The sequence below is a fragment of the Thamnophis elegans genome, chromosome 16 (genome assembly GCF_009769535.1).
Source record: "Thamnophis elegans isolate rThaEle1 chromosome 16, rThaEle1.pri, whole genome shotgun sequence".
Lineage (NCBI taxonomy): Eukaryota > Metazoa > Chordata > Lepidosauria > Squamata > Colubridae > Thamnophis > Thamnophis elegans.
The window spans coordinates 5,805,908-5,826,378 of record NC_045556.1 but is presented as its reverse complement, the minus strand read 5'-3'; the positions used below and the strand labels follow the sequence as shown (position 1 = coordinate 5,826,378).

Below are 20,471 nucleotides of genomic sequence, written 5' to 3'. Positions count from 1 at the left end.
TTCCACTGGTTGATTGTTCTCACTGTCAGGTTAGTTCTAGGTTATTTCTCTCCTTAATAAGTTTCCATCCGTTGCTTCTTGTCTTCAGGTGCTTTGGAGATGTTCCCTCCTTCTCCTCCTGCATTTGTCTTCCAATGTGATAATACCGTGATTCTCTTCCGCAGGAGGAAAGGGTCTCTATTAATCATGCTCGATGCTTTTGATGCCTCTGATATCTTTCAGCTGTTCAGTCAAAGCTGGAGACTTTATATTCTCCACACAATGCTTGCTATAGTACATGGACGCACTGTACAAATAATATCCCAGCAAAAGAAAGTTAAATTTAATTTAAATTTAATTACATTTCAGCTGCAGGCCTTTTTCCAGATTATCCCAGGAGTATGCATTAGCTGCCACTGTGGAAGCAGATTTTTGGATCACAGAAGCCATGAAAAATTATAGACGTGGCAAGTGAATCAAGGTGGCCCCAGACTATGCTTTTTCTCCTACCCTGTTGAAAAATACCTTCTAAGCAACGTCAAGCTTTTTTCCCTTGAAGATATTTTGCTTCTCATCCAAGGAGGTTCTTCACTTCTGAAGAAACTGCCTTTCTGCAGAACTGAAGAAGCTTCTTGGATGAGAAGCGAAACCTTTTCAAGGAGGGGAAAAAAACGAAGTCCAGTTGCCTTTGGAAAAAAGACACTTTGGGGATTACAGCCGTGAGCTGTGAAAAAGAGGTGGGCCCAAGGTCATAGATCCCCCAAACCATTGGCGATTGGAATCTATATCATCTGTGTTTTAGTCTAGTGCAGTGTTTCTCAACCTTGGCAACTTGAAGATGTCCGGACTTCAACTCCCAGAATTCCCCAGCCAGCGGATGCTGGCTGGGGAATTCTGGGAGTTGAAGTCCGGACATCTTCAAGTTGCCAAGGTTGAGAAACACTGGTCTAGTGACTCACCTTGATTTTTTTTGAAGAGGGCGCTTCCTCTCTCTAATGGGAAGATTTCACAGTTACTTAAGTTAGGAAAATGTCTCACGCAGACTTTAAACCTGGCAGGGCCTGTAATCGCCCTCTTGTTGAACATGGGCATCTTCTCCAAGGATGATTTAAGCCCCTGGATATCAAATCCAGGATAATCACCTTTCTAAATGTAGAATATAGGTTGTCTGAAGTTTTTTTTTTAACATTTCTTTTTCTTTTTTCTTTTTTTTTGCCCTGCAAATCTTTCGTTTCATACGTTATCAAGGTTGAAGGTAGGATTTGGGGAGGGGGGGGGAGGAGAAGGAATTGAAATGCCGATGTAAAATTTAGTAGTTGCTTTTTGGAGATAGAGGCAGTTTTGCATAACATATTTTGCAGATGAATATTTTAGGCAGGTTCGAGTCGGCTCCTAATGGGTTTTTTCACAGCTGCTGAAATTAAGGATAGTTTTCAAACTCCGTGTTTGCCCTTTGAAGGTAGAGACCCACGGGCTAGAAGAGGTTGAGAAGATATTTCTAAGTCACAGCTTTCTTTTGTAGTTCTCAACTTGGTTCCCCCTGGGGGGGGAGTGTTTGTGTATCTAGAAGTGTGGTCTAAAAGACCTTCTTTGTGATGGTGAACAATGGCTCCCCTCGGATTTCCTGATGAAGGTGGAATAGCAACAGCAATAACATTTAGACTTACATACCATCCCTCTCATATAGTCAATGCTATGGTTTCCCCAGTTGCAATGGATGGCTGTGAAAGTTGGACCATAAGGAAGGCTGAGCGGCAAAGAATGGAGGCCTTTGAACTCTGGTGCTGGAGAAGACTTCTGCATTGAGTCCCTTGGACTGCAAGGCGATCCAACCGGTCAGTCCTAGAGGAGATCAACCCTGACTGCTCTTTAGAAGGCCAGATCCTGAACAGGAAACTCAAAGACTTTGGCCACCTAATGAGAAGGAAGGACTCCCTGGAGAAGAGCCTCATGCTGGGAACGATGGAGGGCAAAAGAAGAAGAAGGGGACGGCAGAGAAGGAGGTGGCTCTGAAGAGCCGAGGTGGCGCAGTGGTTAAATGCAGCACTGCAGGCTACTTCAGCTGACTGCAGTTCTGCAGTTCGGCTGTTCAAATCTCATCGGCTCAGGGTTGACTCAGCCTTCCATCCTTCCGAGGTGGGTAAAATGAGGACCCGGATTGTTGTTGGGGGCAATATGCTGACTCTGTAAACCGCTTAGAGGGGGCTGAAAGCCCTATGAAGCGGTATATAAGTCTAACTGCTATTGCTATTGCTATTGCTATGGCTGGATGGAGTCACTGAAGCAGTCGGTGTGAGCTTATATGGACTCCAGAGTTGGAGGGGACTTTGGAGTTGGAAGGGACCTTGGAGGTCTTCTAGTCCACCCCCCTGCATAGGCAGGAAATCCTACACCACTTCAGACAAATGGCTATCCAATACTCTCTTCTTAAAAACTTCATTCACAACTTCTGGAGGCAGGTTGCTCCACTGGTTAATTGTTCTCACGGTCAGGAAATTTTTCCTTAGTTCTAAGTTGCTTCTTTCTTGATTAGTTTCCACCCATTGCTTCTTGTCCTGCCCTCGGGTGCTTTGGAGAATAGTTTGAGCTTCAGCTGACTGTTATCTGCAGTTCAGCTGTTCAAATCTCACCGGCTCAGGGTTGACTCAGCCTTCCATCCTTCCGAGGTGGGTAAAATGAGGACCCGGATTGTTGTTGGGGGCAATATACTGACTCTGTAAACCACTTAGAGAGGGCTGAAATCCCTATGAAACGGTATATAAGTCTAATTGCTATTGCTATTTTCTTTGGGGCAGCCCCTGAGATATGGGAAGACTGCTATCATGTCTCCCCATGTCCTTCTTTTCATTAAACTATACCTACTCAGTTCCTGCAACCGTTCTTCATATATTTGAGCCTCCAGTCCCCTAATCATCTTCGTTGCTCTTCTCTGCACTCTTTCGAGAGTCTCCGCAACTTTTTGGACTCTGTAACTTCACACCCAATTTTGAGGGAGACCTGGGACAACCCCAAGTGTAAGTGGGTTCTCTTCTCTTCAGCAACCTCTGTCTGGGATCTTCACCGGGGATCCTCCTTGTCTTTCCCCTTAGTGCCCATGCCAGCTGGGGTGTGAGGATGCTTAGTTATCAGCTGTCAAGGAGTGCAAAGTCAGGGGATATGAATTGTCTTGTTGTCTGGCAGCCTGAACAGTTTTTGTTCCAGGGACTCAGGGAGGATGCCAAGTTTTTTTTAAGTGACACGCAGACTGTCCCCTCCACCATGCCAGCTTCCTCTAAAATAAACATCTTTGAGAGCGGCGGGGGTTTCCAAATGGAGCTTCGACCATTTGGCCCTTCCTTAGTCCTCATTATCCATGGTTTCTTTTAAAAAATGATTCCTTTAAAACAGGGATCCTCAGACTTTTTGGGGCCAATTCACAGTCCCTCAGACTGTTGGGGGGGACAGACCGTCTGGGTGGGCATGGCTAAATGGTCATGTGACTGGGTGGGTGTGGCTAGGTGGTCATGTGACTGGGTGGGCATGGCTAATATAGTAGTCTATTAAACAATACACACAAATTAATCTTTAATTTGTTATGCTCCTGGGGATGGAAAGCAGGTTAGAGAAGGGATGTGGCTTCTCTCTCTCTCTCTCTCCCCCTCCCTCTCTTCCTCCCTCCCTTTCTACCTTTCTCCCTCCTTCCCTCCATCTCTCTCTCCCTCCATCTCTCTCTCCTTCTCTCTCCCTCTCCCTCTCTCCCTCCCTCCCTCCCACCATATATCTCTCCCTTGCTCCCTCCCTCCCTCTCTCTTTCCCTCCCCCTCTCACTCTCCCCTCCTTCCCTCCATATCTCTCTCCCTCCCTTTCTCTCTCTCTCTCTTCCTCCTTCTCCTTCCCTTCCTTCATTTCTCTCTCTCTCCCTTCCTCTTTCTCCCTCTCTTCCTTCATTTCTCTCTCTCTGGAGGCCAAAAACGGGCCTGTTTTTGGCCTCCCGATGCCTCTGCACATCCTGTTTTTGGCCTCTTCGGCAGGTAGGTGGGGCAATGTGGGCGGGGCAGCTTTGTGGTCCCACGTGGGCCGGATTAATGACTTCTGTGGGCCGTATCCATTCCCCGGGTCTTAGTTTGACGACTCCTGCTTTAAAAGAACCCTGATGAATTCTTGACTCCTCCAAGGCTGGATTCCAATCCAAAGAAAACCAAAAGGGCATGAAAGGTCCCTTGGGAAAATTATGCCAGCCTAGGCAAAAAAAATATACAGAAATTGCTTCTGGGGACTTGGCGAAATGGATCTAAAAATAGTCCTGGGTTTTGGAAAGCCAGGTGACCTGAAATGAATTTGCTCGCAGAAAGCGAGCAAAACATTCCCCTTCTTGTGGCTCAGGGCAGGAGTCTTTTCTCAAGCAGGAATGCTAGTCTTTCCCCTCCAAAATCTTTCATTCCTTCCTAGTTCCAACCAGTGGTGGGATTCAAATAATTTAACAACCAGTTCTCTGCCCTAATGACCAGCTGGGTAGGCGGGGCTCAGTGGTCATGTGACTGGGTGGGTGTGGCCAACTCAACGTCACTCCCGTCGATGGGCGCTTTGCCTTAGCTGTTACAATGTGATCAGGGTTAACCGGAGAGGCAGTTTCTGTAAGCAGGGTAATAAAGATGAGGCTAGAAACAACACCAGAATGTTTCCTTCCTGCCTTCCTTACAGGATTAGCCCTGTAAAGTGGAAAAAAAACAAAAGGAGATTTCTTCCCACAACCAGTTCTCTAAACTGCCTGGAAAGTTACCAACCGGTTCTCCCGAATAGGTGCGAACCGGCTGAATCCCACTACTGGTTATTTCTCCCTTGCAAAGAAACCTCCACTCAGAATTATCCAGTGCACAAAACATAGATTTCTTGGTCAAGGAAAGGGCTTCGCCAAATGCCCCTCCTCACCCAATTTTTTAAAATCTGAATCTTGGGAAGGGGGCGGATAGCAGGAATAAATGTGCTGCTCACATAGCAGAAGAAATCTTTGGGAAACGTGGTTGGGAGGAGCCAAGACGACCACAGATCAATCAACAATGCAAAATGGATGAAGTCACATGTCCTGCAGACAGGCAAGACTTGGGTTTTCTCCGAAAAACAATGAAATTTCCCCCCTTCTTTATGTTTTATGGCTCTAGTAAAGGTAAATATTCCCCTTGAACATATATGCTAATCTTTTCCAACTCTAGGGGGCAGTGCTCATCTCCGTTTCAAAGCCGAAGAGCCAGCGCTGTCTGGAGATGTCTCCGTGGTCATGTGGCTGACATGACTCAATGCCAAAGGCGCACGGAACACTCTTCCCTTCCCACCAAAGGCGGTCCCTGTTTTTCTACTTGCATTTTTCACGTGCTTCCGAACTGCTAGGTTGGCAGAAGCTGGGACAAGTCACGGGAGCTCACTCCGTTACGCTGCGCTAGGGATTCGAACCGCCGAACTGCTGACCTTTCCGATTGACAGGCTCAGCAGCCACTGCGTCACCACGTCCCTTTCTTCCCTTTTTAATGTGGCCATGTCCACCACTGGAATGCAAGGCCCTCTTCTTGTTCCCAAACGAGAGGAGAGCTTCAGTCTACGTTCACTCGGAGGGACGCCGGTAAGATTGCCTACTTAGGTGGCGCTTTGAAACATGACATGTGAATTAACTTCGGCTAAGTGTTCATAGATTGGCTCTTACCTCACTTCAACAACTTCGATCAAAAGGAAATAGGGACATTTCCATTTTCCTTGCCGTTTTGAGCATTTCTTTAGCTTTACTCTATTTCTCCACCTCGCCCCCCAAAAAGCTGTGGGATATTCCAAGCCATTTGCATTTGATGAGTGCTGCACACCGTAATTATGGTATCATTTAACCTTCCCCATGATAAGTTTAAATCACAATATATTGGGCTCTGGGAGTTTCTTGCCAGCAAGAAACTGTGTTTTTTTTTTCTCCTCCAGGCTGTAGTTCAAAGAGTGTAAAACATGAAAAGCAGAATTGCTGTGTGGGTTGTGAGGAGGGCTGAGAGGAATTTGAGAGCCGCATTAAGGCGTTGAGACCACGATTGCACCAAAAGCAGGTGTAGAAAATGCCTTGCGAAATAACAAGAATCGGCTTCCCGGGTCAAGTAAAAGAGGGGGAGGGGGAAAAATGAACGCTGATCGGGGTTTATGTCGCGGATCGCAAATATTTTAGCTTAAAAAAAAAAAGAAAAATGGGGAAGGACGATTTGAGGGGTCCTTGGTGCTCTCTGAGCTTGGTTGTTTCCTTCGAGGCGTTTCACGACCCATCTAGGCAACCTCATCAGTGCTGGTCCTTGCTCTAATCTAGCATAGTCATTAGCACTGATGAGGTTACCTAATTTGGACCATGAAACATCTGTATTTGTATTTATTTGTATTTGTATTTGTATTTATTAAATTTATATCCCGAAGGACTCCGGGCAGCTTACAAAAAAGGAAAGAGAATGGAAAGAAAAGCAAGAGAAGGATAGTTTAAAATTCACAACATGCATTCATTGTAATTGGGGCTGGACCTTGATAATAAGGTCAACAGTCCCAGGCCTGCCGGAATAGCCAGGTTTTAACAGCTTTCCTGAAGGCCATGAGAGTGGGTAAGGTCTGGACCTCTGGGGGTAGTTGATTCCACAGGGTCGGAGCAGCCATAGAGAAGGCTCTCCTCCGGGGGCCCGCCAGCCGACACTGTCTGGCTGACGGCATCCAAAGGAGGCCCAATCTGTGGGATCTTACCGGCCGTTGGGAGGTATGTGGCAGTAGGCGGTCTCACAGATACGCTGGCCCTAAGCCATGTAGGGCTTTAAACGTAAGAACCAACACCTTGAATTGTGACCGGAGGCTCTGCAAGAAAACAACGAAGTTCAGAGAGCACCAATGGCCCCACAGTCCTCCTCCTCCTCCTCCTCCCCCTCTCCACAAACCCCACTCCCTACTAGCACTGATGATGTTTCCTAGATGGGTCACGAAACGTCTTCAAGAAAACAACCAAGCTCACAGAAGACCAAGGTCCCCGCAGTCGTCCTGTCAAGCCTCAACTACAAATATCATCCTTTAAAGGATGACTTGACGGTTAAAGTGATTGCAACCAATTACTGACGACTGGTCCTCATCCTTAACCCTTGTTGCCGCATCCTCACATTCACGCGATCCAAAACTTGGCTGCTAGACATGCCTGTACTTATGACCGCAGAATGGGGAAGGCAGACTCGCTTAGCCACTGTGTTACTAACTCGAGTGCTGCAACGGTTTGCTTAACGGCAGCGGCGAGAAAGGCTGTACACTGGGACAAAGCTCGCTCAACCAAGGTCCCACTCAGCGACAGACATGCTGGGCTCAATTATGGTTGTATGTCGAGGACTACCTGTCGTCAAGAGTCCCTGCGCAACCTCAGCCAAATTTGCCGCGTTGTGTCTCGATTCTCCGGGGACCAAACTCTCGCCCTGCACCGGCTCCATTGTGTCCCGATTCTCCGGGGACCAAACTCTCGCCCTGCACCGGCTCCGTTGTAATGCAAGAGAGACGTCGTGTCTGACTTTTCCAAGAGATCATTGCCAAGCTGGTCACATCCCTGGATCCGATCGATACCCTCCTCCGTTGCCCATCCGAGCCAAGGAAGGGGAAGACTACAAGGCGCATTACTGATGTTCCAGGCCCCATTACACTCTCCATTTTCCAAGGGAAAATTGGCAACATTGCTGCTTCCCACCCCCCGTAACTCAACACTGCATTCATGCCAGATCGTGCATCCTTAAGCAGCTTGCAGAGGTTCACTATCCGCAGTCAAAACCAGGGCTTTCAACTCGGGACTTAAAGGCAAGGAGAGGAAACTCTTGGGACACACACACACACACACACACACACACACACCCCAGCTGGGGAACACTGCTGCTGATTCACAAGAGCCTCTACCGGCATCACTCTTGGCATATCAATTTCAAACTCTGAGTAAGCAAACTTTCCGGGGAGGCCAGAGACATTTTGGTAAGGAAAGCACATTCCTGCATGGGCGTGGATGAAAAGCTCAGCTTTTGGGGGCCCTTCGCACTCAAAGGGAGCTGCTCCTGATTTTTCTCTTCCTGGGAATTCACTGGTACGTTTTGAAGGACTTCAACTCACAATTTATTTATTTATTTATTTATTAGACTTATATACCGCTTCATAGGGCTTTCAGCCCTCTCTAAGCGATTTACTTTTTTTTTAGCAAATTGAGTCAGCAACTTGCCCCCACAGTCCGGGTCCTCATTACACCCACCTCGGAAGGATGGAAGGCTGAGTCGACCTTGAGCCGGTGAGATTTGAACCGCTGAACTGCAGATCGCAGTCAGCTAAAGTGGCCTGCAGTACTGCACCCTAACCACTGCGCCACCTCGGCTCCTGAATGAACTCCCCTACCGCCATGCCACCGAAGGAAGTCCATATTTCGGCTCCCCAAGGAGAGTTCAGAAGGGCAGGTTGATGTTTATCCCAGGACTGATTCCATTTCTTGAGATCAGCAGAGGTTCAACATCTACAATACATCCATGATGGTTCTTGTTGTTAGTTGCAATGTCGTGTCCGACCCATCGCAACCCCATAAATGACGTTCCTCCAGGCCTTCCTGTCCTCTATCATCCTCTGGAGTCCATTTAAGCTCTTGCCGATTGCTTCGGTGACTCCATCCAGCCACTTCATTCTCTGTCATCCCCTTCGGCTTTTGCCCTCCATCGTTCCCAGCATGAGGCTCTTCTCAAGTGAGTCCTTCCTTCTCACCAGGTGGCCAAAGTCTTTGAGTTTCCTCTTCAGGATCTGGCCTTCTAAAGAGCAGTTAGAGTTGATCTCCTCTAGGACTGACCGGTTGGATCACCTTGCAGTCCAAGGGACTCACAGGAGTCTTCTCCAGCACCAGAGTTCAAAGGCCTCCATTCTTTGGCACTCAGCCTTCCTTATGGTCCAACTTTCACAGCCATCCATTGCAACTGAGAAAACCATAGCCTTGACTAGACACACTTTTGTTGGCAGGGTGATGTCTCTGCTTTTTAGTATGATGTCAGGATTTGCCATAAATTTCTTCCCCAGGAGCAAGCGTATTTTAATTTCTTGGCTGCAGTCCCCATTTGTGATGATCTTGGAGCCCAGGAAAATAAAATCTGTCACTACCTCCATTTTATCCATGATTACTTGGGAGTAACTCACTATGATCTAGCCAACCATCATACTATCAAAGGGAATCCATATTTCTGCTCCCCAGTGAAAATTCAGAAGGGCAGGTTGATGTTTATACAACGACCGAATCCATTTCTGGAGATGATCAGAGGTTCAAGAACTATATCCATGATTATCCATGAAGAGCCGAGGTGGCGCAGTGGTTAGGGTGCAGTACTGCAGGCCACTTCAGCTGACTGTTATCTGCAGTTCAGCGGTTCTAATCTCACTGGCTCAAGGTTGACTCAGCCTTCCATCCTTCCGAGGTGGGTGAAATGAGGACGCAGACTGTGGGGGCGATATGCTGACTCTGTAAACCGCTTAGAGAGGGCTGAAAGCCCTATGAAGCGGTATATAAGTCTAACTGCTATTGCTATTGCTATCTTGGAGTAACTCACTATGATCTTCTCTACCACCATGCCACCAAAGGAAGTCTACATTTCTGCTTCCCAGTGAGAGTTCAGAAGCCCAGGTTGATGTTGATACCAATTCTTGAACTCCAGGCTCTCTCTGTGATTCTCTGGAGTAACTCTGAACATGGAACTCAACAATTCCTGGACGAGCGTCAGGATCCTCTTCATCCAGAAGTTGTCACGTGGCTTTCCTTTCAGTTTATAAAGGAGTCCCTCACCCCTCTTGCTACTAAGAGCTTTCATTTCCAACTGGCTAGCGTGAAATGGATGCCATCCCCAAGAAAATGAGAGGCAGCCTGCTTTGATTATTCCTCCCATTCTCCCCATTGATCCTCGACATCAGTAGCAAAGTGAAAGCATCATTATCATCTCATTCCCTTGGCTGAACAAAACGGGTCAATCAATCATCCAGGATCTCAAGGAGATGATATCATCGCTAGTGCTGAAGGAAGTGCCAATCTCTCTCTCTCTCTCTCTCTCTCTCTCTCCCCCTCCCTCCCTCCCTCCCTCCCTCCCTCTCTCTCTCTCTCTCTCTCTCTCTCTCTCTCTCTCTCTCTCTCAACTTTAAGAGATTACGAGCGAGGTAAAGAAACAAAAGGACATTGTCTTGGAATACATTGGCGGCGCGCCGAAAACACACTCGACGTGATCCGTTAAAGACCCAGAGCCTTTTCCCCCACCACCTGTGAAACTGCAGGCAGCCCTGGGGAAGGATTGAAATGCATCTCGCTAAGTGAAACATTTGTTAAGTGAGTCTGCTCCAGGGGTGAAATGCTTCCAGTTTGGGCCGGTTAGCCTGAACCAGTAGTAAAAAAAAATGCTACTGGTTTGCAGAACCGGTAGTAAAAAAAAAAATACTTAAAAAAGGGGGGGGGGTGTATGTGGAATGTTCTGACGATCATAAGTCACACAGCTGAGTTTCGGAACTTTTTTTTAAAATTAATTTTATTTTATTTTATCAATTTCATATATACATTCACAATTATATGATCTCATAACTGTTATTAATAATATGTATTTATAACAATTTTTCCCTACTGTTAACAATATACTTGAAGATTGCTTTTTTAACATCCCATAGATCCATCTTATCTTACAATGGTCCTACTTCTTCTTCCCTCCCTCCCTCTTTCCTTCCCTCGTTTCTTCTCTCCTACTCCCCTTCCTCACCTCCCTCCTTCCCCTTCCCTCCTTCTCTCCTTCCCTCCTTCCTTCTTTCCTTCCCTCCTTTCTTTTCTCCTTCTCTCCTTCCTTTCCCCCTTCCTTTCCTCCTTCCTTACCCCCTTCCTTCTCTCCTACATTCCCTCCTTCCTTCCCTCCTTTCTTCTCCCCTTCTCTTCTTCCTTAAGTTTCGGAACTTTTTATTTTATTTGTTAAGCATTTTTTTTGGCTACAGGTTCTCTGGAAACGCGGGGGTGGGGGTGAAGTCCATTCCTGCTCCCAGAAGCCTGCTAGGCCAAAAAAACGGTGAGTGGGTGGGTACTGAGAAAGAAGGAAAGAAAGAAAAGAAAAAGAAAGGAAGGAAGGAAGGAAGGAAGGAAAGAAGAAAGAAAGAGCAAGGGAAGGAGGGAGGGAAAAAGGAGAGGAAGGAAGGACTACAAACCTGGCACTACACGCAGCTTCAGAGGACAATCCAGGGCTGGAAGGGACCTGGAGGTCATCTAGTCCAACCCTGCTCCAGCAGGACATTGTGAGTTTCTGCCTTTTGATCCCCCAGTTACATGACTATATAGCCACGCCCACCCAGTCACATGGCCTCCCCACAAGCCACGCCCACAGAACCAGTAGTAAAAAAAATTAGATTTCACAAATGGTCTCCTCCCATTTTACAACTTTTCTTGGGCTTGACTCATTCGCTGCAGCTGTTACCTTAGCAACATGGTTGCTAAGGGAACCTGGTTTCCCCATTGACTTTACTGGACAGAAGGTCCGTCCAAAACGGATTGTGTGACCCTGGGACACCGCAGCCGTCGTAAGTATGAGCCACTTGCCAAGCGTCTGAATTTTGATCACGTGGCCACTGGGACACTGCAAAGGTCGCAAATGTGAAAAATAGTCCTTTGCAGTGGTGAAATTCAAATTTTTTGCTACCGGTTCTGTGGGCGTGGCTTGGTGGGCGTGGTGTGGCTTGGTGGGTGTGGCTTGGTGGGCATGGCGGGGGTGTGAAGTTTCCAAAAGATGACCTAATTAATTTACGAGCCTCAAGACAAAGTTCGCTTGGACTGCAAGGTGATCCAACTGGTCAGTCCTGAAGTAGATCAACTCTGACTGCTCTTTAGAAGGCCAGATCCTGAAGAGGAAACTCAAAGACTTTGTCCCCCCTAAGGAGAAGGAAGGAATCCCTGGAGAAGAGCCTAATGCGGGGAATGATGGAGGGCAGAAGAAGAAGGGGACGACAGAGAAGGAGGTGGCTGGATGGAGTCATTGAAGCAGCCAGCCTGAGCTTCAATGGACTCCAGAGGATGGTAGAGGACAGGAAGGCCTGGAGGAACGTTGTCTATGGGGTCACGATGGATCGGACACGACTTCATAACTAATAACAAAAACCATTTTAGCAAGATAAAGAAATAAGGCTTGAAGGCCTCTGAGTTCAGTTGAGAACAGCCTGAAGGTATGTGACTCATAACAAGAGCCCACCTAGATGAGACTTTGGGTGATATTTGAAGGCAAAGCAGGTTGTAGGAGATGATTAAACCATGTTCTGGGTAGATGGTGCTCTCCTCCTACTATTGAAATCTTTCCTTCCTTCCTCCTCTTCCTCCTCCTCCTCCTCTAATTTTATAATTTTATTTTGAAATCACACTGTAATGCCCGAGAAACTATAAATACTACAGTCAGATGGATGAGTGTTTTCTGGCTAGACGAGAGATGCATTTTTTTTTGTCGGTGGTTTTTAATAATTCATGTGAGCAGAGCTGACGATTCACAGGGGCAGAAGGACCCTGATGAGCTTTGGGTATTGGCTGTTTGATAAACAGCAGGTTGCTTGGATTATCACCAGGATTATCACAGGGATTATCGCAAGGATGTAGACAAAGCAGAAGTCAACTGAGGATCAACTCAGAATAACAGAGTTGGTAAGGACCTTGAAGGTCTTCTAATCCAACCCCCTGCTTAGGCAGGAAAACCCTAAGCCGTTTCAGACAAATGGTTATCCAACATATTCTTAAAAACTTCCAGTGTTGGAACATTCACAACAGAGGTGGGTTCCTACCGGTTCGCACCAGTTCGATAGAACTGGTTCGTCAAATCTACCGAACCGGTTAGAAGAGATTCCACCAGTGGACCTGGAAAGCAGGCCACACCTACAGAAGAGGTTCCATAAAATTTTGAAACCCACCACTGATTCACAACCTTTGGAGGAAAGTTGTTCCACTGGTTAAATTGTTCTCACTGTCAGGAAATTTCTCCTTAATTCTAGCTTGCTTCTCTCCTTGGTTAATTTCCATCCATTGCTTCTTCTCCTGCCTTCAGGTGCTTTGGAGAATAGGTTGACCCCCTCTTCTTTGGGGCAGCCCCTTAGATGCTCTCATGTCAACCCCTAGACCAGGGGTTGACAACCTTAAACAATCAAAGAACCACAAAGGTCCTAACCAGAAGCCCTCCATTCAATTCTGGAGCCAACCGGAAGTCCGGTTCCCCCACCATAGAGTCTCCTCCTAGCACAGCATCCCTTTTCCTCTGCTGACCAGAAGTCCGGTTCCCCCACCATAGAGTCTCCTCCTAGCACAGCATCCTTTTTCCTCTGCTGACCAGAAGTCGGGTTCCCCCACCATAGAGTCTCCTCCTAGCACAGCATACCTTTTCCTCTGCCGACCAGAAGTCCAGTTCCCCCACCATAGAGTCTCCTCCTAGCACAGCATCCCTTTTCCTCTGCTGACCAGAAGTCCGGTTCCCCCACCATAGAGTCTCCTCCTAGCACAGCATCCTTTTTCCTCTACCTCTCCTAACCGAAAGCCCTATCAATTGTGGAGCTGACTGGAAAACCTGTGCCTTGCCATAGAGTCTCCGCCTGGGGTGCCCTGCTTCTTCTCCCTCCCCCTAAACCGGAAGCTCCTCTCAAAATTGTGGCACCGACCGGCAACAGGGAGCCACAACAGAGGGATGAAAGAGCCACATGCAGCTCCAGAGCCTCAGGTTGCTCACCCCTGCCCTAGACCTTCTTTTCAAAGAGTTCTATTAATTGTTGGGCCTGATAGTATGTGCATGACGAGTTTGATTGACAAGACGGAACCGATGGGTACTGTAAACACCAAAGAGGAACCAAAGAGCTTCTGAGGACAGTTGACCCATTGGTGGTTTCATGGGCACAGGTTCAAATGTGCAACATATGTCCTGCCCTCAGGTCAGTGGTGGGATTCAAATAATTTAACAACCAGTTCTCTGCTCTAATGACCAGCTGGGTAGGTGGGGCTCAGTGGTCGTGTGACTAGGTGGGTGTGGCCAACTCAACATCACTCCCGTCAATGGGCGCTTCACCTTAGCTGTTACAATGTAATTAAGGGTTAACCAGAGAGGCAGTTTCTGTAAGCAGGGCAACAAAGATTAGGCTAGAAACAACACCAGAATGTTTCCTTCCTGCCTTCCTTACAGGATTAGCCCTGTAAAGTGGAAAAAAACACACGAAATAAGATTTCTTCCAACAACCGGTTCTCTGAACTACTTAGAAAGTTACCAACCGGTTCTCCTGAATAGGTACGAACCGGCTGAATCCCACCATTGCCTCAAGTGCTTTGGATAGGTTGACCCCCTTCTTCTTTGTGGCAGCTCCTCAAATGTTGGAACACTGCCCTCCTGTCACCGCTGGTCCTTTTTCTTTGATTTAATTTTCGAGAGAAATGGTACAAACAAACAAATAGAAATCCAGGAAGCAAAAGAATAAAGCAGAAATGAGTAAACAAGTGATTTAGAAAAAAAAAAAACTCAAGGACATTCCGACATATCGTTAGTAAATCATGAATGACTGAATGTGCCACTTTAAATGAGAATAAAAAACCCCACTCTTGAGCTTTAAGCAAAGATAAACATCAAGAGTGACGATCAACACAATATAAATCACCACATAACACTCCAGACTTTCCGGGGATGGAATCAAAACTCAAAATCTGCTGTTTTCAAGACTATACAATCAAGCGGGGGGGAGGCATACAGAGCAGAGGTGGGTTCCTACCAGTTTGGACCAGTTCGAACCAGTAGTGGTTTGGTGGCCTGGGTCGCTGGAACCGGCATCGACCCAGGCTGGCCACGCCCCCGAACCGGTTCTCCTCCAGGGCCGCCATCTTGATTTTCGGTTCTGCGCATGCATAAAACAATTGTATTTGCACAAATTTCTTTTTTTTTCTTTTTTAATGTTTTGCACATGCGCAGTCCTATTTGTGTGTAAATGAGCATCTGGTGTGCACAGAAGTGAGGCAGCAGTAATGCCAGGAGCAACCTACCCCTGATACAGAGGGATGCAATCAAGATCAAGTGAGGTACTAGTACCACTCTATAAAGCCTTAGTAAGGCCACCCCTAGAGTACTGAATCCAGTTTTGGTCACCACATTATAAAAAAGATGCAGAGACTCTAGAAGGAGTGCAGAGAAGAGCAACCATGAGGGGACTGGAGGTTAAAGCATATGATGAACGGTTGCAGGAACTGGGCCTGGCTAGTCTAGTGAAGAGAAGGACCAGGGGAGACAGGATAACAGCCTTCCAATATTTGAGGGGCTGCTACAGAGAAGAGGAGGGGGTCAAGCTATTATCCAAAGCACCCGAAGGCCAGACATGGAATAATGGATGGAAACTGACCAAGGAGAGATTCAACCTGGAAATGAGGAGGAATTTCCTGACAGGGAGATCAATCATCCCACGGAACAGAAGTTGCCTTCGGAAGTTGTGGGAGCTTCATCACTTGAGACTTTCAAGAAGAAACTGGACTGTCATCTGTCAGAAACAGTGTAGTCTCTCCTGCTTTTTTCCCCCCCAATATATTTTTATTATTTTTACATTTAAAACAATGCAGTAACGCGAAGTCGGAGTGACCATACATTCACATTATATACAGCTCGTCTCAACCATTAACAATTAGCCTACTTAATGCATTGTCTGTCCTTCTGTCCAATCACTATATATACAGTTTGTCCCAGTCTTGTCACCTTGTCTTATACCAGTCATAAAACCTGTTCCAGACTTCAAAATATTCTGATTCCCCTTTATTTTATTTTTATTTTTTGTCTTTGAAAATATACTTTTTATTTTCCATTTTCATAACATACAATCACATGTATACTATTACATAGCCAATATCCTATTGTATTAAGTAGTAATTACATCAGTTCCTCTTGTCATCAACGCCCAGAAAGATAAAAACCCATTATTAGCTCTTCTGCTCTCCATACACCTCTTTCTTCTACCTCTCTCCTACCTTTCTTCCCTCCATCATCCTTTCCTACTCTACTTCCCCTTCCTTTCTCCTTCTCCTCTCTCTACATTCCACTCCTCCTTATCCTCCTCATCTTCCCCCCCTTACTCTCTCTCCTATCCCTCTCTTCCCATCTTTCTTCTCTCTTCTGTTCTCCCACTCTTCCTCTCATTGGTGTATTTCCGCTTCTGAGCAAACTCCAATCTATGTTGATGGTATTTATGCTTCCATATCAATATACTTAACATATCCTAGTTTTAAAGAAAAAATTCCCCTTTATTTTTAAGTTCAAGAGTGAGCCTATCTGCTTCCGCACAGGCCAACACTTTTCTGATTATATCTAGCTCTGATCGTGTATTTTCTTTTTTCCAATATTGTGCGTAAGTTATGCGCGCCGCATAACTCTCCTCTCCATAGACTCTCCTGCTTGAGTGGGGGGTTGGACTAGATGACCTATAAGGTTCCCTTCCCACTCTGAAGGATGGATGGACTCCATGCATTAAAAAAAATCTCTCCAATTGTAGATTAGGTATAAATCTCCTGAAATATAATCGAGAGATGGTTTCCCCTTTGAATTAAATTTCATGTCAGATTTACTTTGAAGGTATGCAAAGAAAGCGATGTCTCTTTTCATAGCCCACCTCCCTTGGATGCTATTCCACTACAGGTATGTCTTCCAAATTCTGGGCAGAGTTTGGGAGTAATTTCCCCCATTTTAGAGCAGTAGAAAAACTCTCTGGAGCCTCCTAAAACAAGCCTTTGCTTTAAGTGACAATAAACTGTTTTATGCGCGGTTGAAATGGATTCTACATTACCATGAATGACTCCTGAGTATTTGAGCAGCAAGGGGCACATTGTAGCTCAGTCCAAGCTCTTATAACCACCTGTTATAACTGGAGGGAGTCACCAGAATCAGTCTCTGACCCTGGGAAAAACCTGGAAAGCTGAAACTGCAATTTCTGAATAGATAGATAGATAGATAGATAGATAGATAGATAGATAGATAGATAGATAGATAGATAGATAGAGATAGAGATAGAGATAGAGATAGAGATAGAGATAGATAGATAGATAGATAGATAGATAGATAGATAGATAGATAGATAGATAGATAGATAGATAGATAGATAGATAGATATACTAAGTGTTTCCCAACCCTGGAAATTGTCAGGGTTCAGAAATACTTATATCTTTCACAGGAACAGAGAGCTGATGCCAGGTTCCAAAGACTAAGAAAGATAAAAAGTAAAGGTTCCCATTGCACACATGTGCTAGATGTTTCCAACTCTAGGGGGCGGTGCTCATCTCCATTTCAAGGGCGAAGAGCCAGCGCTGTCCAAAGACGTCTCCGTGGTCATATGGCCGGCATGACTCAACGCCGAAGGCGCACGGAACGCTGTTCCCTTCCCACCAAAGGTGGTTCATATTTTTCTACTTGCTTTCAAACTAGGTTGGCAGAAGCTGAGACAAGTAATGGGAGTTCACTCCGTTATGTGGTGCTAGGGATTCGAACCGCTGAACTGCTGACCTCTCTTATCGACAAGCTCAGCATCTTAGCCACCGCCTCCCCTCTAAAAAAGTCACGTGGAGATAATTCTAAGCCATTTCTTCATTCTTCCTCACCTGTAGACAGAATCTTAGAATCAAAACTTCCACTTTTACGCATAGACTCTGGGAACTACAAGAAAGGGTTCTGTGTTAACCCTCTTTTTCCACACAATCTTAACTCTCTTTCTCCCACACAACCTCTGTGTGGAAGGAACCACTGATGCGGTTGCATGCAACCTTCTGCTCTGTGCAATAATAATCTGAGCCGAGATGGCGCAGTGGTTGGAGTTCAGTACTGCAGGCCACTTCAGCTGACTGTTAGCTGCAGTTCAGCGGTTCATATCTCACTGGCTCAAGGTTGACTCAGCCTTCCCTCCTCCCGAGGTGGGTGAAATGAGGACCCAGACTGTGGAGGCAATATGCTGACTCTGTAAACCGCTTAGAGAGGGCTGAAAGCCCTAAGAAGCGTTATATAAGTCTAACTGCTATTGCTATTGCTATCTTCCAGGCATCCATAAACTTAACGCCTATCCAATTCATTTTTTTGTACTGTATTTCATTGAAAGTACCCCTACTAACACCTTGATCATGCTTTCTACCGTTGAATTGCCTATGCCATTAATACCTTTATCTTAAGCTTCAAGTGGTTTTTCTTTTGTGTATGGCTGGTCCTCGTCTTCAGCCCACAATTTGGGCCAGGGTTTTCACTGCTAAGCACGGTGGCGGTGAAGTCAATCATGTCCGACTTTATGACCTTTATGGACACAGTTATGAAGTAAACCCAGCTTCCCCCACTGACTTTGTTGTAAGCCAACTAGGAATGTCGCAAATGGGATATTGGAATTGTACTAAACAACCCCCGGGATCTTGGAATTGTAGTAAACACAGCCCAAGGGCCGAATTTTGATAACATGGCTACGGGGATGTTGAGAACGTGCCTTATTATACGAAGAGTTCTGACTTTGGCTGTTCTTGGCTTATAGACCTCACTGCAGGCTTAAAGGCTTTTAAAATGGATTAAGTGCCTTCGTGATAAGCCTATCAGTAGTTACTAATGATGGTTATTTAGCACCTCCCATAAGAGGACCATATGTTTCTTGATAACTCCAGTAAACACCGCAAATCTCCCTTTCTTTCCAATTTCCCAGAAACCTTTGTGTAATCTGGGTCTCCCCCAATACAGGTAGTGCTTGATTTACAATCCCAACTGAGCCAACATTTCCATGGCTAAGCAAGACAGTTAAGTGAATTTTGCTTCATTTTATAGCAATAGCAGTTAGACTTATATACCGCTTCATAGGGCTTTCAGCCCTCTCTAAGCGGTTTACAGAGTCAGCATAACAACAATCCGGGTCCTCATTTCACCCACCTCGGAAGGATGGAAGGCTGAGTCAACGCTGAGCCGGTGAGATTTGAACTGCTGAACTGCAGATAGCAGTCAGCTGAAGTGGCCTGCAGTACTGCACCCTCACCACTGCGCCATCTCGGCTCTTTTTATGAACTGTCCTTGCCACAGTTGGGAAGTGAATCACTGTGTTAAATGAACCGTTGTTCCCAGGTTGTTGTGGCCCGCCGGCGGCCACAGAGTCAGAGAATGAGGAGGTTGGGGAGGAACCTGGGCCAGTCCTGGGGGCTGAGGAAAGCTCAAACGAGAGCTCTGCGTCGGAGGCAGAGAGGGAGCTAGACAGCAATGAGGCAGAGGAACAGCTGGAGCCTGTTCCCAGTGTGCGCATGCTCAGAGCTGCCAGAAGACAAGAACAACTAAGAAAGCAGGGTTGACTTGGGAGTAAAGCTACGCTTTGGAGGTGATTGCCCTCTCCCATAGGAAACAATAGCAATAGCAGTTAGACTTATATAGGGCTTTCAGCCCTCTCTAAGCGGTTTACAGAGTCAGCATATTGCCCCCAACAACAATCCGGGTCCTCATTTCACCCACCTCGGAAGGATGGAAGGCTGAGTCAACCCTGAGCCGGTGAGATTTGAACTGCTGAACTGCAGAACTGCAGTCAGCTAAAGTAGCCTGCAGTGCTGCATTTAACCACTGCGCCACCTCGGGAGTGAGTAGGGGAGTGGGCTTTTGCAGGAAACAATTAGTTCCTTCGGACGGTTCAAGAGTGGAAAGTTCTGTTTGTGACTGTAAGAAACACTGTGCAAAGTTTTGCCTTGCCCTGAGTTTGGAAACTAGTTATCTGGCAGCTCTCCAAACGAGATAAGGTTCGTGTGGATAAACATTCCTCAGAAAGACTGTTTGCTAAGCCTGGCTGACTGTGAATGAAAGGAATTCACAGCTGTGTAAATCAAAGGGGTTTTGCCGGGACCAAGACACTGCTTCATGCTTTTCAAGGAAGCCTGGATCAGAATAACACCAAACAAAAATGTATTATATAACCACATAGTTGTCACTAATCTTTTTGTTGTTATTTTAGAGTTCAAAAGTTTTATTAGTTGTCACTAGTCTTGAATAGAGTCCAGGGTGTTTTGGGAATCCTGCATGGGAGACCCAACACGTTGGCTAATGAACTTGTATTCCGTAGAGCGCCGTTCGTTTTACATTGTGATGTCCTTCCTTCCGCCGAATGTGATTGAAGAGCGGAGCAGAGAGCCACATAATAAATGTATACGTCCGTTGTCGTCGGAATAGATTTATTTGATTCCTCACCGCCGCCTTGGGAAGGAGAGAGCATTCCTTTGCGCGAGGATTCAATTTAAAAAAAAACCCAGTTGAACTGCCCTTGCTGGCTGTTCCAGATGCTTCTTCTGATATTGGATGAAAGAGATCACTTGATCTAACAATTATTAATTTTCTGTGTACCATTTCAAAGCCAATTAAATGGGGTAATTGAGCATATTTGGAGCATTCTGTAAATCCAATTTTTCTCTCCGAGGAGGAAGGGAAGGCAGTGGCAAATGACATTTCGTCATATCCACCTTCGGTAGATTCGGCGGCGTATTT

At 46.2% G+C, this 20,471-nt stretch overlaps 1 protein-coding gene across 1 annotated transcript in view; it reads right to left on the bottom strand.

The window, feature by feature from the left end:
* Positions 1–18,257, bottom strand: part of INSYN1 (inhibitory synaptic factor 1) — a 63,393-nt gene extending 45,136 nt beyond the window's left edge. Inside the window, exon 1 of the mRNA XM_032233120.1 lies at positions 18,144–18,257. Coding sequence (XP_032089011.1) covers positions 18,144–18,257 — 114 coding nt within the window. The remainder of the gene's footprint in view (positions 1–18,143) is intronic.
* Between the last annotated feature and the right edge of the window lie 2,214 nt (positions 18,258–20,471).